The sequence below is a fragment of the Pseudopipra pipra genome, chromosome 17 (genome assembly GCF_036250125.1).
Source record: "Pseudopipra pipra isolate bDixPip1 chromosome 17, bDixPip1.hap1, whole genome shotgun sequence".
Taxonomy (NCBI): Eukaryota; Metazoa; Chordata; class Aves; order Passeriformes; family Pipridae; genus Pseudopipra; species Pseudopipra pipra.
Genome location: NC_087565.1, coordinates 3,772,869 through 3,798,800, shown reverse-complemented (window position 1 = coordinate 3,798,800; position 25,932 = coordinate 3,772,869). Strand labels below are relative to the sequence as shown.

Here is a 25,932-nt window from a genome sequence, read left to right as displayed (position 1 = left end):
ATAAAGTGATGAATGTTCAGGATGACCATCCTGACTGATCTGTACTTCAAATCTAAAATACTACCAAAATACCCAAGTTTACTTAAAAGACAAAAGTCACGTCACATAAATACACCGGGGGTATGCAAAATACACCAGATGTACCTCGTAACAAGACGTGCTTTTCCTTATCCTCTGTGAAGAGGGAGCTCATTTCGGATAACATGGTATGGAAGTCATTTGTCTTCTTGTACTGCTGCAGAGCCTTAGAGAAGAGCTCATAGTTCTCCTGGCTCAGGGTCTCCTTCAGTGTGCCGATGTACGATGTGGCTCGGGCCTTCTTTGGCTCTGGCAGCTCAGCTTTCCTAAGGGCCTGCTGGGAGGGCAGGAAGGAATTTCAGTACAGAATGATTTGAGTTACTTTCACAGGAATTCAGGTAGAAACAGTATGTTTACAGTTCTGACAGCACGTTGAACGTGCTGGTATCATGGAATCACAGAATCATTAGGGTCAGAAAAGATCTCTAAGATCATCAAGTCCAACATTCACCCAGCACCACCACCATGTTCACCACGAAACTATGAATGCTTTCACCTAACAGGTTGTAGTTTTGGTAGTCACACCTGTATCCATGTATTATTCACCTTCTCTGCTTCAGTGAAATATTCCTAGAGAAGGCAGCCAATAATCATTGCACAATTATATTCTTAGGAGAAGGGTTGATAAAACAATATTTACTCCAAGCCTGGAGGCTGAGCTGACTCATCATGACATCAGACACCAACAAACTGCAAACACAACCTTCTGCATGAACCTGTTCTCTTCCTTCTCTCCCTTCTCCTGGATATTATCGGCTTCAGATCAGTTTCGTTTGCCAGGTGACTGACAGATGACAGACTGACAGACAGGCAACATCCAGTTCGGACAGCACCTTGGACAACTACTGGTGCACAGTCACCCAGGGAATTTTCCTGAATTTATAGTAACTCTTAAGCAATTAGCTGCCTAATGAGTTAACTGAGTTTGGAGACAGGGCAAAACTACAATGTACAACTGCAAAGTTAACACACAATGATGACCCACCTCAGGGTGGGGTTGGATGTGATCCCTTACCCAAAACGGGTCAGTTAAACCATTTGAGGCTCTACTAGCAGCTGGATCAGCTGATCATTGTAGGTTCCTCCCAGCTGAAGTATTCCATTCTACTGAAAAGATGAAACCACCCACCACACCTGGTCACTGGGAGAAGCTGTTCACAAAGCATTCAATGCCAGAAAACAATTCTTTTCACCTATTAGCTCTACTGGGACCTGTGCTTGATTTGGTCTGTGATGTTTGGATTTGGGAAAGATCATGAAATAGATTTCAGATGTGCACTGTTAAGTATTTACAATTTGGAGAAAAACATGCTTGTTTTGGCATCAGTCATCTGTCTGCCTGGAAATTTCCAATTCAAATTAAAGCAATCTACAGATCAAAGGGATGGCACCGACACAGGGAAACACATACTGTATTGCTGACTAGCTTTATTTTCTTCCTTCCTCCTTTCTGCTCATCTGTTAACTTCTTCTCATACTGAAGGGAAAGTGTAGACAGAAGATGTGCCTGTGAAGACAAAAAGACAATAAGAAACATACAAAAAAAAAATGCTTTTCAAAGTTATTGTCTGTTTAATTGAGATATTTCCAGCAGTAAAGCTTGTTAACTCAGTTTGAGAGACCATTTGACAAAGTGAAACAAGTCAACCTAAATTATTGCAACAGAGCGTGGGCACATATCTGTTTCCAGAAGGTAATAATTTACAGGACAAGTCAAAAAGAGAGACCAAAACAGAGGAAATTAAAGACAAAGCTGGTCTTGATTCCTGATCAAGCAAAACTGGACTCATAGCAGACCATTGCAGGGCAGTCTGGGAGTGTACACAGACCTGTGTGTAACCGATGGCTCAGATACCCCTTCACTTTCCTGCCTGGAAGTCCTTCTCTTTGTGAAGAAAACATGTATCAGGCTTTTGGGATACTGAGAAGGGAAGTCTAAGCAGTGTTATAGAAAATATATCAGGCAGGTAGGATGAGACAGTAGCAGAAACACTTGTGGGTGAACAAGCTCTTCAGCAGCTCCCATTCCCAGTAACACAGAATGGCTCTCAAGAAAGAGGACTGGAATTGCTTAAAAGCAGAGGCTCCAATATTAGATCAGTATCAACCACCTTAAACACAATCACTCAAGGAACAGAAGAAGCTGCAGGACAGCTGCCAGCTGGTCTCTCCACACCTGCTGAGAAAGCAGCAATGTGGAATGAGTTACTGCTTTGCTCTTGCCCAATAAAAATTTCATGGCAAGTATGTGACTATCAGTTCATTTAAGTTCACTTGTGAGAGGAACCAGTGAAACCTAAGAGCATCCCTAAATTCCACTGTGACTTCCAAACATGGCTATTCAGATCACAAAGCTTCAGAGCCAAATTAAACTAACTGCAGCTAAACACCATCACTAAAATAAACAACTCCTTTGGCCAATAATTTCAGATGAGTCAATTTGTGGAGTCTGTTGCTGTACCCAGAAATACAACCTTCAGTACACACCTAATACTGCAAGGACACCCAATTCTAGACAAATCTGACCACGATTTAAGTGCACATTTAGATATAATTTATTTAAGCATCATGAAAGGGAATGAAGAATCGGAATATAAGCAGCAAGTCAAATATGTATGATACACACAGTAAGTCAGAAAAATTATCAAAACCATCTTTTACTCCTGTGCTATGTAAAGGCACCACCTTGAACAGCAGGATCCAGCAGAAATAAGGCTTCCAAGACAAGTTTCCATGAGACATATCTCACAAGGAAATCTGATTATGGGGAACTGCCAAGTCATTATTTACATGGATTGAGAGACTATTTATTGCATTTTGATTTTTTGAGATGACAAAGACTTTTATTCTTTTTCACCGCAAGCAAATTCTTTCAGGATGACAGCAGCTAAATTTCCATTTTTTAGGGAACAAGGATGCAGTATAACCTTGATAAAAGAAAAAATGGTAACACAGATACTATGCTGGACGGTGAAGAAATAGAGGAAATCACACCAACCCCATCCAGAGTCCAAATCCAGCACTGAGTAAATCAGCTCCAGGTTAGACTCAGAGTGAAAGCTGGCTCCCTCAGAGGCCCTGCATGTCTCAGGACTACACTCAGGTCACCAATTTAGGAGCAGCACAGGATGACCCCAGAATTCTGCACAAGCCTCAGAGAAGCAGTAATGCCAAACAGAGAAAGAGGACACCAGCTGAGTGACTACCAAGCCATCAGGTCTGTCAGCTCATCTGACTCCAGGAAACGCTGAGCTCTGCCAAAAGCAGTGCAGCTGTGTTAAGAAGGCACTGTAGCTGAGTTACCAACTCCCTGGAAACGTGCCAGGCTTTCCAAAGAATAAGTTTTGGTGTCTGTGCCATGGCGGCTCATGGGTGGTGGAGCCCATTTCCCACTTGGCTGCACACAAGTTAAATATTTGCTATCCTTGGTACCTTCCCTCTGTTCTGTACACATCTCCATCTCCCTTAGGCCTCCTCAAATATTCCCCAGATACTCCTACATCTCCACATTTTCCTGCAGGCATTCTTCTCCTAAGCAAACTACTTGGGTATGCTACAATAGGCATTCCTGAAAGTCCACGTGCTAGTTTGCAAGCCAGCACCAAAATACTCCTCTGATGGCAGCCAGGTAAGGGAGCCACCCCTCCAACAACTGCAAACAGGGATTTGGGGAAAGCAGGAATACAGCCTAACCACTGATGCATTAAAAATACCAATCTAAGAGGAAAGAAAATGAACAGCACAGAAGCAGCTTTGTTGATCTTAATGCAATAGTGGATTCTTGATTTAGATAAAATATTCCACAAGTCTGCAATATTCATTCTCTGAGGCAAATCAAAGATTTTAATCTCAAAGAGCAATTTCTAATTCATAAACCCTCCCCCACCCTTTTTTTAATTCAATATCTGGCCTCACACAAAGAGCTGACACAGATTCCACCCAGGACAAACTGTATTTAGCTCTCCTCTGAGAGCTCTTTGCTTCCCAGAGAGTGTGGTTAACTTCCAGGAATTCACCTGGTCAGCAGCCTTGGAGCACAGCACAAGCACCTACCTGTTGATCATCTACTTGAACGTGGCAAGGAAACCCTTTGATTAAATTAATTATGAGAACTTGCAGTTACCAGCGCTGATTACAGTGAGTTTTTTGAAAGAGGGTTGAGCTGGAACTCTTAATGCTAAACCCATTTTGCTTTAAAGCCTGTGATTTTTACTTATAACACCATTCCCACTACCTTTTCCTCTCCTGGCAAGTCAGGTTCCTCCTCTGCATCTTCACTGCTCTTCTCGCTGCGCTCCAGGGCATCCAAGAGCCCAACACACCGTCTTCTGGGCGAGACAAACTCTTGTTCATATTCCACACACAGGCTGGATGTTCCTTCTCCATTTACTGGCAGCAACAGCATAACACAGATGACAAATTAACATTCCACATTATATCTCTTGCATTTTCTTTGACTGAGTGATACCTCCCAGTCTTGCGAAGCAATCCACAAAGACGTGCTGGTGGATTAAATAATCTTCCACATCTTGCAAACTTGCATTTTATCACTTCGTAAGAAGACTGCTTTCATAAATCATGCCCAAAATTGCTCAAGCATTTGTTACCATAACCTGGTAGGTTGCTTTCAAACTTTCCCTGAAGTGATGGTCTTATTTAACCTCAAAATACCTTAGGATCAATGGGTAAAAGTCTTACTGCTTTAATTACTTCAGCTTTGTGGATTTCCCCAAAACTGGGTTTCTAAGAGATTTTGGTATGAAACATGATTCATTATTTTCAAAGAGAACAAGTTTTTTTAAAGCCTACAGTTCTCACAGTATCAGTACCTGTAAGACACTGTCACCAAGGTTGCAAGAATACATATTTCCACTAATCAGGATCCAGGTATATTTGGTTTTAAATATAAGGATTTAGAGCTGCAAGTAGGGTTAAATTAGTATCACTTTGATACTTCTATAAGTCACTCTCTTAAAAAATGTATTTCCACTACTTTGTGAAATTACTTCAACAGCCAGTCACTAAGAAAAGTCACCATTTTGAGAAGAATGGGAGCATATTGTGATATAAATTGAAAAGTCAGTACAAAAAACTCCAGACAAAACTATGATTACAGGCACGTTCGACGTTCCAGTTGATGCAAAGCAACTGAAAATTCCTTTCAAAACAGGCAATGCAGCTTCTTCCCTTCACCTCCAGTCCCACACTCCAGCTCATCCTTTGAGCTGGATCTACCAGTCAAGGGGATGGAAGGTAAATTGCTTCAGCAAAGCTCATCTGCTCACTCTGCAGTTGCACTAGAGATGGACTCAAATCAAAGGAAGGAGCGAAACTGCACAGCTGGGAATTGACGGGGGGGAAAAAGTGGCAGCCAAAGTAATCCCTTTCAACAACAACTAGCAGTCAACACTGGCTTAAATTTAATGTCAAATCACCCTCACGCTTGCTCATTACCGGTTTGAAACCAGAGCTTTAAACACAAGTGCATTGTTCTGTTCCAAACCAGCAAGCAATCTAGAGTGCTGAAATATCTGACATGAGAAATGCTTTATCCTGCAGCATTAGCTAACCACAAAATTTAAAACACTGTTTTGTTCCAATGTCCTTTTCTTTTGTTTTCTTAGTCAGATTACTGAGTAAGAGTCATTTATACAACAGGATGGAAGAAGAACATATTGAAGTCAGTATTAGTCAGAAACTTCCAGTTCTCATTTTCAAAACTACCTGTGATATTCCACCAAATTCCTGTTCTGTGGGGCACTTTTTCAGGCCCCATCTGCCTCTTTGCTCTGTAATTACAACTAGTTTCCTCCATTTTCTATTGCCTAACTATGTCCCTTCTGATCAGATGTTTCCATCAGTCTTTGAACTCTCCTTGCTTTCTTTCCCATTTCATTTTCTAGTCTCTTGATCCTCCTTTTCTCGGTTCAGCTCAAAACAAAAAGATGTATCTGCAAGGACACAAACCCACCTTTCCTTTTCCTCTTCAAACTGGGGACATGGTCATCCAAGTTTTTCGCTTTTTTGACGGAGGGGATCTGCTCAGATGAAGTAGATGGTGCTGAACTGCTGTCACTTAGGGAACCAGCGTGGCCAGGAGGGCACTGGGGCAGGGGTGGGGGCATCTGCAAGCAGTTTGCAAAGTGTTACAACAGGCAAAAGCCATTTTTCTACTCCGCTCCCTTTGCAACCAAAAATCTCTGCAACAACCCAAAGACATCTCCTTTTCCCCAAATAACCCTTGATAGCATGATTGTTAAACACTCTGGACTTATGGGCTTTTGAAGAAAAGGATCAAACAGCTTGGAAGTGACACAGATGAAGTGCAGTAAGCAGGCTCAGTACTAAGTGAGCTGGTACCAGAAAAAGGATCATGACCTTCTAAAGAACAACCACTTCCTAATGCAGCTTCTTCTGGCAAAGCACATCAGACTGGGGTTCTCATTTACCACAAAACTCTCACTGATGATAAGAAAAGATCAAGTCATTCAGTATCACCCATCTGTAACTTATTTGTCTGAACAACTTGTATTTGCCTAAAGTGTCTTCCAGGAACTCATCCAAGTCTGTATTTGAAATTTTAAGTGTTTATTTTAATCTTAACCTCCGTTTTGGGAACAAAGAATTCTCCATTCTGGCTTCCAGCCTGTTTCTTTCTGTAACTTCCTCCAGTCAATTAGGAAGTCTTTTTACAATATTACTTTTTGCATCAAGGAACTATTACAGAAAATACTACCTTCTTAATGCTAAGAGAGAAGCTGTATTAGTAAAGATGACCCAGTGATGAACTGCAATAACAACTGATAGTTTGTCTTACTCTTTATACCAGTCAGCTTCAATTTAAATGTGAGGGTATGACCAGTTCTTCCACACACATGCCTTCTCCCTGAGGTAAAAAGCTTTTGGATGCCAACATCGGTTCCAGGATTTGCATAACACCCAATAGAGGCCATGTTTATTCAGGAGGAACTGGAAGAGGAAGTTATTTTTGTGATCTAACCTAATGAGTTGCCCAGCACAACAACAACATCCTGTCCCAGCTCACCCTTGGAGAAAGATGAGGCATATCTTCTTTCCTGTAAATCTTCCAATGCTTAGAAGTGACAAGTGACTCTGAGTTAAGTCCCGTGAGGAGTGACAAGCTGGACTCAATGATTATTATGGGTCCCTTCCAATCTGACATCCTCTGTGATTCTCTCACATTTCTGACCTGGCTTAGGATTCCCAGTCTCCAATACTATTAAGGAAATCTGCTGTGTGTTTTGTGAGGGTTTTTTATAGACACTTACAGTTTCTTGAGCAACGCGGAAGAAGAGGGAGACACTTCTGACTGCGTGGCCGAAGTTGTCATAAACACTCACGTAAGGACGGACCCACGAGGGCAGTTTGCCTCTTACATCACCAGTTGTGAACCTGTGTACGATTGGAAAACAAGAGAATTATTTGCCAGGTTGGGCTAAATTAAATCAACAAATTCTAGATCAGTGTCTAAAGGGAAAAGGGAGGGGTAGCAAGACAACTGAAGTTTGAAACAGTGCAGTAAATATAATGGGGTGATGTCTTCACTCAAGAGAAAAGGGCTTTGTTGATACCACATACCAGGCAATCAGGCAATTCCTATCTTTTGTCCATAAAATCTGTAACTGGGTAACATGAACAGTAGTACTGAACCCAGACTGTCCCCAGTCGAGCCTCAGCATTGATGCCTATCAAACTCTTATTACTCATAATATACCTATTATATTAACATTTAATGAAAGGATATTAATGCAGTATAATATTACTATAGTATATTGATATACATAGTGCTGGTGACTGCCTTCTCAAGTGAAAGATGGAGAAAATGCAAAACCATAAACTATTATCACATAATTTCCAGAGGTATTAGGAACATGAATTCAACAAATTGGGTCATTTTCCCTTAAAATCATTAATCTCCTTCTGCAGCTCCAAGACTGTATATTTGGGGGGCAGGAGATAACAATCTGGTTACTTTCTTAAAGTGGTGCAATATTTATATAAATTGCTACATTAAATAATTCAATTATTATGAACTGTAGCTTTCTCCAGACAGCAACATCAGCACATTTACACACAAAATACCCATGCTGGGATATGAAATTGTTGATGTTGCTGATGCCACACCCCTGGAAGTCTCCAAGGCCAGCCTTGGAGCAACTTGGTCTAGCAGGTTGGAATGAGATGAGCTTTAAGATCCCTTCCAACACAAACCATTCTGGGATTCTATGGTGTTTGCTCGTGTCCTAGAGCCCAGGTTTACCTCTGGTCACACAGGAAGATGGCACCGTAGTCCTGGCGGTGCCTGATGACCCGGCCGATCGCCTGGTTGACAGCCCGGGACGCTTGCTGACTGTACCACTCACGCCCAGACAGGTACTGCAAGAGGTGGGAGGAAGAATTCATATTATTTACCAGGTAAAATGTTTTCTCCATGCTGTACAGTCACTATTTTTTTCTAAAGAAATTAAAAAAAAAAAAAAAAAAAGAGGCATTCGACAAGAGGTATTGACAAATCTCGAAGAGCCGAAGGAAACCAAACACAGGTTGACTCAAATATCACATCTGAATTATAGAGCACAGAAAACTCCAGTAGCAACGTCCATCTTGAGGGGCTATTTCATATAAGGTGCACTGACAGCCTTGGCAGTACAACAGACTCACCATATTATTTAAGAATGACTGTGCTGCAGAACAAACTAAATTATAACGTCATTCATTTTCGTGCCTGAAGTAATAATAAACCAAATCCAAAACAAACTACAAAAACCCCAACACACATTACCACACCCCCTAACCCACAATCCCCAAAGTAGCCAGCACAGGCAATTCTTCCTGCTCACGCTCTCTCTGGATGAAATAAATCCCTCAGAGAGAGAGATGGGTAACACATAAAAAGATTTTTGACTTAAACTTTAATTACAGCCTTTTTTTGAGCCTATATTTGTTTGAGACTGTGCCACTGGAGACAGAATTTGAAAACAAGGTGACTACATTTGTGACAAACTCCCAAGGTTGTCTGGCTTTTTGGTATCTGTGCTTCCATAGGGCTGGGAGAAAAAGTCCAAACCACACAGGGACAAGAGGGAAAAACGATAACACAAACCTGCAAACAGCCACCAGGGAAAAGCTGCCCAGTCTTACCCGTGCACCTGCACCACTTCTCTTCATTTCATCCAGAAACTTCATCTTCAAAATGACTCTGGGCTCCATACGAGGGGGAAATGGAAGCCCAGTAATGACAACTCCTCGTCCATTTGTATCTGCAAAGTCCAAGCCTTCACTGGCCTGAAGAGACAGAATTTTCCATTATCAACAGGGTTTGAAGTGACATTTCAGAGCAATTCAGCAGTTGTTGGCCATTTTTCTCCATTCAATTAATTCCCTGGCCAAGTGTAGTTTATGAATACATTATGAATAGCTTCAACTATATTTTTTGCTTTTATTACCAAGACTTTAAACTTGTTTTTTTCCTCCAGCAGACCTTGACAAAGCATAGCTCAGCCAACACTGTTAATGCCTGTCTTATTCCCAGATAAGCACTACAGCTGTATTGAGAACATCTTAAATGTCAGTCAACACCTATGTTTAAACCATCCATACCCTGACTTGTTAACAAGACATGGTAAGAACACAACAAACCTTCTCTGACAGTAAAAATGAACAGAATCATTCCAAAGCAATAACAGAAACCTGCCAGAAATCTGCTCAGAATTCAGACTATAGTGCCATGTCCACCAGCTGTGCTGCTGACATCCCATCAAGTATTTGTCACTCACGTGCCCTGTACACGCTCACTGTGCTGGCAAATCACTTAACAAAATCAGAGAATCAAACAGACTGAAAAATAATTAGAGGGGAAAAAAAGTTGGTTTGTTTTGCAGCTGAATCAGTTCTCCAATCTCAGCTATGAGACTGGAGAAAGCTATGTCTTTTCTTCACTGATCCAAAAACCTCTTTGGAGACTGAGATCAAAGGTGCAAAACAAGTTGGGTCTTCTCTCGCTACACAGTAAGCAGCAGCAAAAAGGCTCTAAGAGTAATTTCTGATTTTGCAAATGTTTCTACTGATAAACATAAGTCAATTTATCAGCATTGGAAAATGTAAAGGAAGGGCCATCAAATGTGTCCAGAGAACATGAAGATAATGTGTTTTGAAGCTAAGGAATACTTTTGGTTTTCAGCAGTGCTGTTCTAACACGTTTAATTACAATTCTCCAAAACAATTCTCATCTAATGTGTTAAGTTTTTGGTGAGCAGCCAACATGAAATATAACTATGATACTCATCCATTTTAAAGACATCAAATATGTGTCCCTTTAACAGTAACAGCAACGAGGCAGATATAAACGTGACCTAATTATGGAAAAGCTTCAGGGCACTTGGTTTTATCCCCACATATAATTACAGTCAAATAACGGAAATGTACTGAAATCCAGAGTGTTGTTTTTTTCTGTCAACTCTATAATCTTATCTCAGATGAAACAAATTCCCAGTTACCTTCCCCCGACACACTGCCAAAAATGCAGCTCCATTGGACTTAGGACAGATGACTTTATCGTAATAGGCATCAATCACCTAAAATATAAACAAGTTTAAGTAAGAGCAGGAAGGTTATTATCCTGTACTAACTAAATTTGACTTGTACACTAAGATCTCAAACGTGATTAATTTGGCTTAGTACAATGTGTTTGCTTTCAACTAATTGCAAATGTGAGGACCCATTTTCTTAGCAAAACCTTTACACCACTGTGAAATCTAGAACACATCTGTGTAAGCATAAAAGATTAATGTCAGATACTTCTGATAAGGAGGTAAAACACGGACTGTCTTGTGTTTGTGCAGATCCTTAAGTAAAATTGGCAAACCAGGAAAGCAACTCTCGGATATTATTTACTCTAAGAAGCAAACAGAAGGGCTATAAATAAACAGATGACACTGCACAATTCTTCAACGCTGGGAAAGCATGATGAGCTGGGAGGAAAAGTCCTGCAGAACATTAACAAATGCTGACTACTCAAGTGACAGCTTTCTAGCAGCTCAATTACTCAGCATGTGTATTTTGGCTGCTGTTACATCACCGGATTTAAATGAAGACTGTACCCTGCACAACCATCCAAGAGAGGACAGGAAGGATGCACAGAAGAATTACACTTCAGAGAAGTTTTCATTTCATCCTGGGATAAAAATTTGGGTGTTTCACACCTAAACACATCTTAGAGGAGGTATTTCAACATAAATACAGTTTCTGAAGATGATAGAGGTATGTAATGCAAATAATCAACCTCTGAAAAGCTTCCTTTGTTCCTGGGTTCCACAAACATTGGTTTCACTTCTTCTATTCTTTTAGCAAAATCATGCTCCTGTTAAACAGACAAGGAACAGATCAGAAATGTCACGTCAAAGTGAGCACATACCAGAAGTGCCCACGAGAACAGAAATGCTCAGAAGTGGTCACTGCTTCCCCACCACAGCCTGTTTCACTCTTTCCAAACACAGGAAGAGCTGGAAGCAGAAACAAGCAATCCTAACAGCACCAACAGTGATTCCTTGCAGTTGGGGCACCTCAGATATTAGGCAGGTGGGTGAGTTCCAACACTCACCTCCCAGATTCCACAGCACGACAACTCTGCCCCTGCATCCACTTTCAAAAAGGAGCATTTACCTGTTCTAGCAAATCTTACCAAGGACACTAAAGTTATGGGCATAGAATTGACAAAAGTTACAGTTGCAATGGTTACAATTAAAAGTGAAATGCTCATATTGGGATTTCCCCCCCTCCAAGGGTTGAAACACTCAGAACAATTCTAATTTGGGAGGTTTAATAAAGAGAAGTCTGGTGAAATTAAATAAAGTGTGAGATCAGATGAGATTGTATATTAAGATTCTTTTGGGTTTGGATTCTACACCACTGCACTCCAGCGTACTGTGATCAAAATAAAAGAAGCCTGACCAGATTTTATAACTTAGTTATTAGCAAAGGATTTTTCATACAATCCCAGAATGGCTTGGAGTGGAAGGGATATTTAAGATCATCTAAGTTCCAACCCCCTGCCATGAGTATGGAACCTTCCACTAGAAGGTTTTTAATTACCATGGTTAAATAGCATAACTACAAGCTGCCCAGTGTGTGTAACCAAACCACCCAATAAAGGCAGAGCAATAAACATACTCTCCAGTATTCCAGGCTCTTATCCATGACAGGATACGATGGGAAGAACACCAACAGCCCATGTGGTACAACTCGCACAATGTTACCTGCAACAAGACAAACAAGTGTGTAGCTGAGGACTTTTTCATCCTGGGATGGAGAACCCAGACTGGAGAGGAAAACCAACAGAAACAAGACAAGAAATTGCACTAATTTCATGTGATCCTTAATTGCTCTGCAAATGGCCCTTGGCTGCATCACCTCTAATTTTCTAGTTTCTGTCACCTTCTGTGCTTAGGAATCACATTTTTGACCCAAACACAAACTCCTGACAATAAAAATTTACTCCTGACTTGGAAACATTAAGCCAGGGACTCAAACTCATTTTTGTATGCTATCACAGCAGCCAGCTGCCTGAGCAAACAGAAGTACACAAAACCAAACAGCATTCAGATCTGCACTGTGATCTTTTACCTTCCTGTTATTGCACCTTCTTTAGTATTGCTCTTTTTAGATTTCTAAAAACTGTGGTCATCAACTCATTTCTGAAATCCACACACTCCACTTACCAATTGTTTTTCCCAAAGAAGACAAATAATCCTCTGAAAACCTACAAAGAAGAAAAATCAAGTAACATCACTGTACTTCCTTTTTTATGTTTTCCATACACATCTAAATATCATAATCATCTAAAACCTAAAATAGCATATCCAGACTCCCAATTGCTCTCCTTCCTGTGGCAGGTACCCATACCAAGGACAAAAATTAGTAATACCTTGACTACACTTTACTAATACTATGAAATATTCCTATTACTAAGCACAGATCATCTAAACTTCAATACTTTCAAAATGCACAAATAGAAATGGGAAGCCATATGAGTTTTATGATTAATACTAACAACATAAAAGTGAGAGTTCTGCCAGAGAAGTCTACAATGCTGCCAAGCCTGCTAATGTTAAAACTATTTAAAATAATTATTGATCAACTAGGTGTGGTTGCTACAGGGCAAAAAGGGTGAATTTGGTTACTGTGGTTATTATTTACTCATAATAAATCCCTTCATCTTCAACTGAAAAGCCCTGCTCTCCAATGAGCCATATTTATGTTCTTCCAGCCCTGACTGAAAACTCACCTGTTCTCTCATGTCTTTAGGTTTCTTTTGCTGCCCTGTAGTTCTGTGTACTGCTTTCCCAGAAAAATTATACATGCAGGGAAAAAACCTAACATAGATGTTTTTATAGACCTACAAACACCAGTATCACCATACAGATGTTGCCAAAACACAGTGAACTCTGTGAATTCCCTTCTTCCAAAAAAAAGCCTTGTTCTAGCCCTTGGGGGGGGGTGGAATCCTCAACCTTCCCTTTTTAAAAGACAATATCTTCAACAAAAATAAACTGAAATGGCACGTTAAACTGAAGATGACAAATGTAGCCTGAGGTTTTTTCAGACTACAGCTTCTCTGTAAAGATCCATTACAGATGTTGAGTCCCCTTCCAGTTCTGTGGAACATCTGGCCTTCTCTGCCAGCAGCAGAAGCACTGTCTGCTCTGAACAGCACAAAGACAGAGGCAAAATGATGGAAGACCAGAGAAAAGTAAGAAAAACTATGAAGAAAAGCTTGACAAACATTTGGATATGTTTTCCTTAAGAAGGCAACACAGAGCTGAAAGAGAGACTGGTTATGGTGAGAAGCTTTAAATATAAAAATAGTTGTGGCAAACATGTTTCAGTCAATTAAGTCTTCAGCTAAGAAATTTAGGATGGGGTTCCATGTCTGTGAGGGTGACTGCTCTGTAAGAGACAGGGTTGTGGGTGAAAGTCCAAGCTGAGGTTGGCCAGGGCCAATAAGGACTATCAGTGCCTCGACATCTGACCCATTCCAGACCTAAAGTTCTAAATTCTAAATTTTCAGTAGCAGCAGTTAAAGGGTGTTGTTATTCAGCACAGTGTTTATCCAAGAAAAGCACTACAGAGACCCCCTTACTTCACTAGCATCCTCCTGTAAGCAGAACCCGAAATGCTGGAACCCAAAATTTCAAAGCAGAATTCCACATGGAAGTTCATTACCTTCTTTCATAGGTAGAAGTAAGCACAGCTCCATCAGGTCCTTTTGGAATGATCCCAACCCAGAGCTGGTGTTTATCGATAACATGAGGATTCTCCAAGCGAACAGGAAAAGGGCTAAAGAAACACAAAGGGAAGATCCCAGCCATATTCATTGTGTGATTCCCTATAGGCTACCAGTTCCAGAACCACAGACTGTTTTGGGTTGGAAGGGACCTCAAAGCTCATCTCGTTCCAAGCCCCTCCCATGGGCAGGGACACCTTCCACTATCCCAGGTTGCTCCAAGCCCCGTCCAATCTGGCTGTGGACACTTCCAGGGGTGGGGCATCCACAGCTTTTCTGGGAAAAACACTCAAAACCCCTCAAATAAAACCTAAAATCACGAGAGCAGATTTGCACTTTCAGGAATGGCACTTTTCCCACATCTAGGTACTCACATCTGCATTTCCATTGTAAATGACGAGAGGGGGGAGAGAGTCCCACTTGTGAGGATAATTGTCCTGACTCCCTGTCGAACGAGCTCGTGCATGCTGTAGCCAGGGCTGAAACACCAATAGCTTAAAGTCTTTCCTGTATCAAACAAAGAGAAAACATTATGAAGCAAGTCTACGTGGAAAAATTAGCATATGGCACATTGCACATGAACTTCTGAAAGCAAAACGGGCAGCATTTGAAGGTGAAATTCCAGATCTATGGTATGTTCTGCTTTGGTCCTTCCCAGATTTAATTACTATTCATTAAAAGGTCATTGCTCCCTCATAATATACTAATACAAGAAAATATCTCCAACCCTTCACTTGCTTGGAAAAAAGAACCCTTTCTCCATGAGAAGTTTCCAATGGCTATAAACCTTCCATCTAAACTTTCCACTCTCCCCACAGGCGACTGCCAAACCTTTCATCTCAAATCTTCTGTGGGATGTGGATATGCAGTAAGTGTGACACTGGAAACCTGGCATACTGTAAGTTATCAACAGAAAGAATATAAAGAAACACAGATAAATCACACCAATCATTTATATCACTGCTCAGCTTAAGAGTTGTACCACTGTTGGCCTTGCTGAAAACTTTGCACCAGCTTCTCAGAGACACGGGAACAGGGGAAGGAAACAAATATCTAGGTCAAGAACAAGAGCAGCCAAATAAAACATGAGTTTTTGTTTCTGATTCCATTCTGTATGATTAGTTTCAGTGGAAAAAAAAATAAATACCTACATCCAAGTATCTGTGCATGTCTTTTAAATTTACACACTTCACTCCAAGCCTGTATTTCCAAAAAAAAAGTTGACATTTTCAGGAAATCCCCATTAATATCTGTCCAGTGAGTCACTTACTGCTTTGAATTACAAGAGAACATCTATTCTTAGCTAAAGTTTTGCCCTTCCATCTCATTTGGGCAAACCCATACAGACAATGCCCAAATTCTAGAAAAATCACATTCCAAAATTTAGTGAGCTTTGTATCTCTTTAAATCACACTAAGAATTGGTGCAAATCAGCTTGGATCTGTATGTGGACCGGCCAAAAAGTATCCACAGACAAGAGCAAACTCACGTCAGGAGCCCAAGAAATTCCAGCATAAAAGCAAACTGGGCCAATATGGGATGGCCTGGAAGAAGACACCAACCACTCACATTTCCCTCACCAGTGCTCAGCTGGAAACAAATTTCTCTAACCCAGCATGATGGCTGTCAGACACCAGTTATCCAGTTCCTGGAGAGCTTGGGATTGTAGTACATTTTTAGTCAGCTGTGCTGCAGTTATGTCTTTAATTTTAACAATATTAAATCCATTTTAAAGGTCCCATTCGCCAGAAGGAAGTGTTGGGTGTCACACAGAGCAGATCCCTGCAGCAGCTCTTTCCATTCCTGGCACAAGGACAGCTAAATCCAAGGAGAAATGGCTTGCTAATACTTTGCAACACGGTGATTTAGAGCAAACCAAGAGTAAGGGTGTTTTATCTTAATGTAAAACTGCAACAGTTCAATACTGGTGACATAAGGCAGCATCTGTGCATAGATGGCTCGGGCAGGAATCTCATCAGCCATCCCAAGCTATGCCCCTTCTCCTCACCAATTGCAGTTTGTAGAGAACGATGCTTGAGTGGATAATTTCCACCAAATCATTGGAAAACAGCTATTCTTAAATGCTTAAACTATTTCTATACCATTAACTATATCACCACAGGAAACCAGAGACTTGATCAGTCATGTCTGGCCTCTGCTAGGCTTGCACATAGCACAAGTCTCAACAAGGTCAGGTCTGTTGCACATGTACTTGTAAATACGGTTTTTATTTGAAAAGCAAATATATCAGAATGCATCTACTAAGTCACAGAATTCTCTGACTGCTTTGTATTTTTGTGTACAAATCCTCCAAATTATGCAATAAACTCAAAGTGTCTGTAGTAGCCTTTTCCTGAACAGATCTTTAACTAAATCTACTTAGATTTATTCCCGTAACTTTAAACTCCAATTGAGCAACATCTCAGGAAAACATCTGCAGATAACCAAACAGTACTAAATTTGTGGAAACATTTAAGGGGATGTTACGTGCAAAACCCTTAAATTTGTGGAAATTCGTTCTTTGAAAACCGTTACTTTTGTCCTTAAAATAAAAGGACTTCTGTGAAACACATATTACTGAGCACTTAACTAAGTTGATAGTTACAAGGCAAAGTATGTACAAAGATCCTTGGAGAATGTTCTGTTAAGAAAGCGCATGTAAATGGATCTGTATTTCTCTTCTCCAATCAGAAAACCTTTTGTTTTCCATCTAATTATTAAAAAAATATATTAAAAAATGAATGCTGAAGTCCAACAAAGCCAAGCTTGGTGCAGCTTTATAGGAGGCTTAGGATAAACTTTGATTCAGAAGCCAAGTTTCTTTTCTTCTAAATATGTTGTTTTGAAGCATGGCTATATTGAGGTTGTTCCAGATCCCAAGTTATGCAGAGCATAAGGAACAAAACAGGTGGGAAGAGAGAGACAAGGAGAGGGAGAAAGTTCAACTGAACAAGGACTGAAAAGTATAGTTAAGGCTGAAACTATCAAGAACTGACAACACGCTCTGAAGAACTTAGGAAGTTGCTCAAAGTAGGTCTTCCCAGAGAAGGCAACAGTGCCTCAAGGCATGGCATTTTATGGCAAAGAATTCACGTGATCTAGCCAAGATCCCTGTTAAATCATTGCAGAGCTTGAGAATGAGCCAACCAATTGTAACACCTCCACAATGAGTCATTTCAACAGAGAACATTCATGGAGTTTACTCTTTTGATACCTTTGGCACACTTTTTCAGCATTGTAGCTATACATGAGTCTCCTTCTTGTAAAAACGTGGTTACAGGCCTTATTCAACACTAATTTTGTGTTTAACACAACAGTTATGCAGAGAAATACAGCTGGTATGAGGAGAACAGAACATGTCATAAACCTCAGAATCAATTCCGAAGGAGGGTTTCCCATTCTTGGGCTGCTCTGAAGATTTTCTCTACACTAATAAAACAACCATTCCATCATGGAGATTATTTTCTTTCACTGGAATAATTGCCCAAGAAGAACTCCAGCAGTTCACAAAGCACCAAGGAACTTTTACACTGAGATGGTTTATGTCACCTCACCTTTAGAAGTAATTATAAAAGTAAAATGCATCTCCCCAGCTTATCATATCCACAATGGAGCTGTGCTTGTTTTCTTTTATTTGCACCAGAAAGGAGCAGTTAAGGAGTTTTCAATTCAGCTTTTGCGTGAACCTCCCCAAGATCAGTCCTGTACCTTGTTTTTTTGAAGATGATGAATCCCAGAGATCTGTCTTCTGTTTCTTTTTCTGATTACCGTTATCCACATGAATATGTACCTGAAAGAAAATAAAAAACATTTCTAGAAATGGCTACAGAAAGGAACTTGCAGTTCATCCTTCAAAAAAGCTAGCCCGTCTTAAGAGTAATTAACGTAATTAGTGTCACTCTTACACTGTTACTAAGGCTGTATTATTTCCTCTTTCCTGTTTTGCTTCCGGTGTTTCATAACTTTCTAAGAACCAAAAAAGTTCATTCAACCAGTCATTCTGAGTCAGATTATGAGAGTGGCTTTGAGCAGAAACAAAGAACCTCATTACTTGGGTATTTCCACCAGCATAAAACATGCAGGCTAGAAATAAAATACTATTCTGGACTTGTTTCATTTGGCAACCAAAATAGCATCAAGTTTTAAACTTAATATGATATCTAGAAAAAGATCTGTTCCTTACATTCATTATAGCAGCACAGCCCATAAGTTCTAAACTCTGAATAACTGTAACAACTTCGGGGAAGGAGGTTCAGTGGTTCTGTTGAACTTGCCTGGCAATGGGCTAAACTAAAAAGAACAGATTACTGGAAGAACACAACAATTCTTGCATAATATGCAGTATCAAAGTTTTCAGAAATTCACATTTGCTGCACTTTCCTAATTTCATTTTAGCTTCTTCAAAAATTGCTGTGTAGCTCCCTTCTCAGAATCTAAACTAAATACAGTTCCTTTGGTGGGGGTTTTTTGTTCTGTTTTTTTTTTCCCTTCCTGTAATTAATATCATCATTTGCTACACTGTTCATATCCTTCTGAATCTTGGATACACTAAGCACAGGGATGAAATAGCAGAGAGGAAAAACGCAGCACACAAAAAATCCCATACCTTGTAATATTTAGATATTGCCTGATGTGGAAGGAAACCTCTTGTGCTGCCTTCTGGGAGATCGATGTTGAACACTGTCTGCAAAATGGAGGTGAACAGAATCACAGAATCATTGAGGTTGGGAAACACCTCCAAGACCATCGAGAGAAACCTGTGACCGACCCCCACAGCACCAACCAGACCAGAGCACCGAGTGCCACATCCAGCCTTCCCTTGAACACCTCCAGGGATGGTGACTCCACCACCTCCCTAGGCACTCTGTTCCAATGCATGACTGCCCCTTCTGGGAAAAAATTCCTCAGTTTTTCCTGATGTCCGACCTGAGCCTCCCCTGGCACAGCTTACGGCTGTTTCCTTTTGTCCTGTCCCTTTTTCCCTGGGAGCAGAGCCCAAGCCCCCCCCGGCTCCCCTCTCCTGTCAGGGAGTTGCAGAGAGCAAGAACGTCCCCCCTGAGGCTCCTTCTCTCCAGGCTGAGCCTCCCCAGCTCCCTCAGCTGCTCCAGACTCTTCCCCAGCTTCGTTCCCTCTTCTGGACCTCCAGGCCTTCAATATCCTTCTTGCCACAAGGAGGCCCAGAACTGGACACAACACTTGAAGTGAGGCCTCACCATTGCCCAGCACAGAGGAACAATCACCTCCCTGGTCCTGCTGGCCACACTACTTTTTATACATATATATTTTTGATTTTTGCTTCCAGCAAAATCCCAAATGTGTTTTTGCACTGAGAAGTACCTTCACAAAAGTCACTGCTGTGATAACCTTAAATATAGCTCCTTGCTCCTGTTATTTAATAAGACAGAGATTCTTGAATAAATAAGGTTTTCACAGGTGACTCCTGCTAACCACATGGCTCTCTCATTGTTCTAAAAATACAAGCCAATATCTAAATATATTCAGACTATACAAATGACATTATTATCATTCACACTGTTCATGACTCTAGCTGTGGATAAACGAACACATTCACAAGACCACAGTCACAACTGAGCATAAAAGAACTCTTTCCATTCCTTCAGACCAAAATGTCATCTGTGCTACTCAACCCTAATAACACTCTGCTTAGAAAAACAATCAGGTTGTAATCATATCTAGCTGTCCATTAAATTAAAAGTTTCTATCAACAGTTATGCTTTTTCCCCTTTCCCATATGTGATGTCTCAGGACAACAGATGATGCTGTTTCAAACACATGACATTCCAGTTCAACTTCAATGACAACAGCTGTGGTTCTCAAATATTTATAACCCCTGTTAATTTTTCTAAACAAAATTTCTTCAGACATTTAAAAGGAATTACCCACACTCATAATAATATCAGCTATTTGAAACAAGAAAGATGTTTTCCACCAGCGGGGGGAAAAAAATACAATTCCTGGAAATATTTACTTCTGAAAAATAGCCAAAGATATGGTGATTTTGGTAAGTGTTCTTCAAAAAGGAAGAAAAAAATTGACTACTAATTGAAACAAGTTGATGATAAATTAAGACTCACAGACAAGGCTCTGCAAGCAGCAAGCACTGTGTTTAACAAACGAAAACTCTGTCCTGGTCCTACTTTAAAATATCTCAGGATAGCAAATCATCCCATGGCAGATCATTTGCAGTGACTGTCCATGTGCATGTCCTCAGCAGCAGAAAAGGGATCTGAGCTTTCTCTTCCAAATTCAAGTCACTATCCACAGCTTAAAAGAGCACACCCAGACAATTATCCCCAGGCCTGTAGCACAGGTCACTGGGATCAGGAGACCTCACTCCTACTTCTGAATTTTCTCATCTCTCAGCTTTGAACCTCTGAGAAACCAATTTAAATTAGGCACAACCTCACCTTGCCCTCAGAACAGTGACATCACCACCCAGTATAAATCATTTTGGTACCAGCATACACAAATTGCTATTACTGTATCAGAACATATATAAAGGTTTTGTTTAACCACTCATAAAAAAATTAAATCCTGTGTATGCCACTGTAAATACACCCTCACAAACATCCATCCATTCAGAGTTCAGTATTGCAAACCTACCAGGATCATTTAAAACACAGACAGGTAGCTTGTCTTTATTATGCAGGCTTGCAAACTTTGAATATATTTCTTCATTTTCAATTTTAAACGGGGTGTTATTCCCTGGTGCCCCTCTGGACACATATGTTGGACAGGCCACTGGCCCACTGTACCCCCTAATTTTATGGGGCTCAGAATTTTCATAATCAAAGTTTTGGAAGTGCACACTAGGGAGAGGACTGAAAGCATTATGTGGGTACCACAGGTGTCACATTTGGTTCCTGCAGCACTGAAAAGACTTTTGTTTTAGTGATCTCTTAAGTTAATAATTAAATGAAAAAAAAAATGCAGTCAAATTATCTTTTGTTTGCTTTTTATCCTTAGCCTGTCCTGTTGTTTCATGAGAAGGTCTCGTATTCTGAAATGCTGCTGCTAAAAAGCAAAGAGCTCAGTAACCCAGCTCCACCTGGTGGAGGCTAAATCCAGGCTAGTTTAAATCCAGTATCTCCAAAAGGAGAGACCAGAAATGCAAAAGAACAACCTGTGCAAAAATCACATTAGACCATCCCATCAGGCAGCAGCTTTCTCCTCAAAAACTATAGACTTGTACCACTGCACAAGTGTACACACCATCAAAAATAAAATGGATCCAATGCCTTTCTACACCTTTTAAACCAACTCTTCTATCCTTCAGATGTTTATAGAGGACACATTAATTGTTTACCTGGATAATATCTGAGAGTTTATGCAATCCAGATGTATTGATAAATATCCCAGTACCTGGAGACAGAAACACACAATTCTTACAACACAAATATACATCCTCTTGTATATATCCACATCTTATCCGAGCAGCTCAACATGCTGAATACAAAGCCTTGAAACTATTATCTGAACAAACAAATGATTTCAAGTTTTTCATCATTATTCAAGATGCAAGGAGAAACATAAAACTGGCATTGCATGCCAGGAAAATTGTAACACACTGGGAAACTGTCATCTGAGAAAATGACATAAACTTCTTAAGGCTCCTCTAGACTAAAAATTGGATAGGAGCTAATCAAAACCAAGATAAACACATTTAAAGTTTGGTTACTTTTTTCAAAAGCTCACGTATCTTATATTAGTGTCATGGAAAAAAGAACAGAAAACTGACTAGTCCATTATGCAGAGAGAAAATTAACCTTTGCTAAAAAAACCTTGCTAAAAACCTTTGCTCCAGCTATAAATAGCCCTTCCCAATCAGCTCCAGTGTGCTTGAAACGGTGATTAGAGGAGCAGCTAAAGGAACATATGAAATACATGGATGGTGGGGATTTGAGAGCAGAAATGATCAACAGATGCACCTGTCAAAGAGCCTAAAAGGACAAAGATGCTGGGTAAAGAAAAAGGAAGGATAGATATGTTGTCCTAGGATGCACTTGCAGAACTGACAGTTTATTCTAGTCCCTTCAATGTTTTTTTCTGAAGAGTCTGCTAGTAAGAAGTAAATCATTTTCTTAACACATGTAGAAGTTGGAGAATTTTCTTTCCAGAAGGGCAAACTAAGAACAAGATGCTGGCAGACAGCAGAACAGAAGTTTGTTAAATCAAGGAAAAAAACCCCACATTATGTGATTCCCAACATTTCTATTTCTTGACTCCATTACCAGGGAAGAACTTGAAACACTAAAGGGGCCATCAGCAAAATGTCAACAAGCTTCACCCCACAATGCACCTGTTTTTGTAGAAAAATAGTGTCTGTGCAAAAATCCTCTATGGATGCACATGCACATGCTGGCACACACCCACAAAGTGGTTCTTAAAATTAGTTCTGTTGCATGAACAGACAAAAAACATGTTTCCAAGCAGAGAACCCTGCTGCAAGTCTTAATAAAAAGACACAGGTCCTCACAGTCAGATTTTAGTTTTTAAAAGCTTTACAATTTAATTCTAAACAAAGAAGCCTTTCTCCTCCTCCCCCTTAACAATGCAAACTTCCAATCACCTGCACTAAAGAGAAAAGCCTGAGTGAAACAACTAACAAGTTTATACACTTACGGCCTGAAAGATACTGTAAAATTTGCTCCAGTGACTCCAAGAGGGAGGATTTGGTATGGAATGTTATTTGAGCCTCTTCAAACAGATCAAAGATGTAGCTGCAATTTACAAAGAAAAAGCAGAAATGGGTAAACACTGTAGAGAATCACATGGACACAATTACTGTTACTCTTTCATAACAACAATTTCACCATCAAGCAGCAAAACATGTTTCTGTCTCCATGAGAAAGAAAATTTTACAGGAATTAAGTGTTTGCTTATAAATAGAGCGGATAATATTGACATGACAGAAAGCACATTGATTACATCACTCCCATTTTCCATGATTTCTCTCCAACATATTAATTTAGAAGCAGATTTGCATGCAATTTCCGTGATTATTTTTACAATGTACAACAGGCATTAGTTTAGGTAGGAATAGACTTGCAGAGCTCTGAGGTGCCTCAAACAGCTCACTGCAGCATTGGTACCTGTGCCTAAATCATGACACAAAATTGAAAGGAGCTTTCTTCCAGCTCAGAATACCCAAGGCATACACACACATCCACTCTTGAAACACCAGTAAGTTCCACCAGAAATAATGATTACCACAGACAGGGGCTTTAAGGAAACCCAAAGCTGTGAATAAATACTATTTCCAGACACTAGAATAGTGCTAGAGCCCGACAGCTCACCCAGCTCCACCTGGGTCTAGAATTCGCTGTACTTTTAACATGTAAACTTATTAATGAGAAGAAATTTACCTTCCATCTTTGGTGACTCCATTACCATTCAGTGGCAGCTCCACTGCATCAATAGCACTTTCTAGTTGAAGAAGAATTTCTTCAAGAGAATCAAGAGAGGAAAAAGTCAGGGTGCACAGAAACTAACTTCTGGGACATATCTAAGCCTCTTTTTCAAACGTACTTTATTACAAAGGCTGTTACCAAAGACAGCAGCCCAGCTGTTCTCTTCAGTCTGTAAACAAATCAAAATGATCAAAACCAATTTCCTAGGTATCATCTTTAAATATTCATATTCAACTCTAAGAACTTCCATGATCTCAATTCCTAGATGAAGCTTAAGTCATAAGATAAATGTTAAACTCTTCTTTATAGACAGAGAAAGTTGGTTTTGGAAATGCTTTGTAAACATGAGACATCTCAGCTCTTGCTGTTAACTTCAGGTAGCATCATGTTGTTCCAGCAGAATGATGCAACTAATGTAATTCCAAGATCAGAAAACAAGGGAATTTCTAGCAAAGAAGGAAGCAATGCATTCATCTGCCAAATCTCTCTTCTTGAGAAAAAATTAACTAAACACTTCACAAAATTCCTGGAACAAGCCAGACAACTTAAGCTTCCATGAATGTCAGCATTACAAGCAAGGTCTATGGAAATGCTACATGAGCTTGATTTATAGTTGCTGACTTTTTGAGCCTGTTTCAACAACGGTTTTCAACAACACAAGATGTAAGCTTACTCTTGAGCTTTGCTATATCTTCGAGTTCCATGTTCAGTCCTGTTGAAGAAAGGAAAGATTTCAAAGAGGTTGTTTCATGCCTATTTCATTCCCAGTTTCTTTGTGCCTTTTCACAAATTACAACTATGAAGGCTAGAACTGTGTGTATGGAAAGACATCTTCCGTGTTCCCCTCCCTGTTATTTCCCATGACCCCCCATGTCACGTTGGTTTCATCAAATCTTTCCGTGTCTGGCAGCAATTACTAATTAACAATAATTTATCTACTAATGAGAGCGTAAACTTCCCAGAAACTTTCCCTAACAGTATTTTCCAGTGGCACCCTATAATCCCAGAGGAACAGCGATTTGTGGTTGCCAACAAACCTGAACTGGCCAACTCCATGTTGAATTCAGCATTGATTTCATTCTGTTGAACGACTTTGGCTTGTTCCTCCAGGACAAGGTTTATCACATCCATCGCCGAAGCCAAATCATAGGGAGTCAGGTCAAAGGAAGAGGACTCCTCACACAACCTCTCCTAAAATATAAGCAATGGAAGAATTTTTCTGACTGCTCTGTGTGCTGTTTGCTCGGGCAATTTCAGAGATGATGAAGTCCAGATGACTGGGCTTGATTTAATTTCTGATCTCCAGCTCAGGTCAGAGGACATTTTACACCTGAAGACTGACTTTTACTAAGTATCCTTTTTTTCTGAAATGTAGAACAGATTTTGCCTTGTCCATGTTATTAACATTCTACAGAGTACAGACAGTAATTGTTTGATGACAAACTGTTCAAACAGGAAATTTTTTACTTAGAGAATCAGTTCGTCCTTCAAAAAAGCTACTTCTGGTCCCTCTCACACTCTTAGAAAATACTTGTATCCCTATATTCACTCATAGGAAGACATGATCCTTGCCTCTCTTCATTTTGCAGAGATGAGGGACACCATGAAAAGGAAAACAAAAACAAAAAACCACAGTAAAATGTTTATTATTCCTATGTAAACCTTGGGCCAAAACATATGGCAGAATAAATAAATACTATTAAAGAAAAGGAAGGAAACACACTTTCTATTAAAAAAGAAGCAATGGTTTAAACACTCATAACCGACAAATTTGACAAAACTCTCTCTGACTTTGAAAATTAATTCACATACAGTTTTGCCAGAAATTTTCATTCACAAAAAGAATCATTTTCCCCAAGGAACAAAGATAAATTGTAAGGTCTAACCTACACAAAAATTTGACTGCAATAGCTATGAAGAAACAAGTTATAAAGAAAAAAAAAAAGCTGAGCTAGCTGCATGTGTAAACAATCTAATCAGAAATAAATCCATTTTATTTTGGGGTAATCACTAAGTTTCCACATATTAACCTGGAACAGGCAATACCATCAGAGAACTATTGCAAAAAGAGTAGCTGTTCTAGTTAACTTCTGCATGCAGGCACATCAACTAGTACTTTTT

At 40.0% G+C, this 25,932-nt stretch overlaps 1 protein-coding gene across 9 annotated transcripts in view; it reads right to left on the bottom strand.

Moving 5' to 3' along the window:
• The window catches only part of RTEL1 (regulator of telomere elongation helicase 1), a 45,353-nt gene that overhangs the window by 13,078 nt on the left and 6,343 nt on the right, over positions 1-25,932 (bottom strand). For 6 of the 9 annotated variants that reach the window (XM_064673915.1, XM_064673912.1, XM_064673906.1 and 3 more), the window contains exons 10-29: positions 24,849-25,002; positions 24,485-24,523; positions 23,767-23,845; positions 23,024-23,121; positions 21,708-21,763; positions 18,987-19,064; positions 18,089-18,170; positions 14,755-14,887; positions 14,320-14,433; positions 12,816-12,856; positions 12,268-12,353; positions 11,381-11,458; positions 10,596-10,673; positions 9,241-9,384; positions 8,360-8,475; positions 7,368-7,491; positions 6,050-6,203; positions 4,313-4,467; positions 1,490-1,585; positions 145-355 (exon numbers count right to left, since the gene is read on the bottom strand). In XM_064673915.1, the coding sequence (XP_064529985.1) occupies positions 145-355; positions 1,490-1,585; positions 4,313-4,467; positions 6,050-6,203; positions 7,368-7,491; positions 8,360-8,475; positions 9,241-9,384; positions 10,596-10,673; positions 11,381-11,458; positions 12,268-12,353; positions 12,816-12,856; positions 14,320-14,433; positions 14,755-14,887; positions 18,089-18,170; positions 18,987-19,064; positions 21,708-21,763; positions 23,024-23,121; positions 23,767-23,845; positions 24,485-24,523; positions 24,849-25,002 (2,116 nt within the window). The remainder of the gene's footprint in view (positions 1-144; positions 356-1,489; positions 1,586-4,312; positions 4,468-6,049; positions 6,204-7,367; positions 7,492-8,359; positions 8,476-9,240; positions 9,385-10,595; positions 10,674-11,380; positions 11,459-12,267; positions 12,354-12,815; positions 12,857-14,319; positions 14,434-14,754; positions 14,888-18,088; positions 18,171-18,986; positions 19,065-21,707; positions 21,764-23,023; positions 23,122-23,766; positions 23,846-24,484; positions 24,524-24,848; positions 25,003-25,932) is intronic. The other 3 variants (XM_064673909.1, XM_064673910.1, XM_064673913.1) reach the window with 1 other exon arrangement.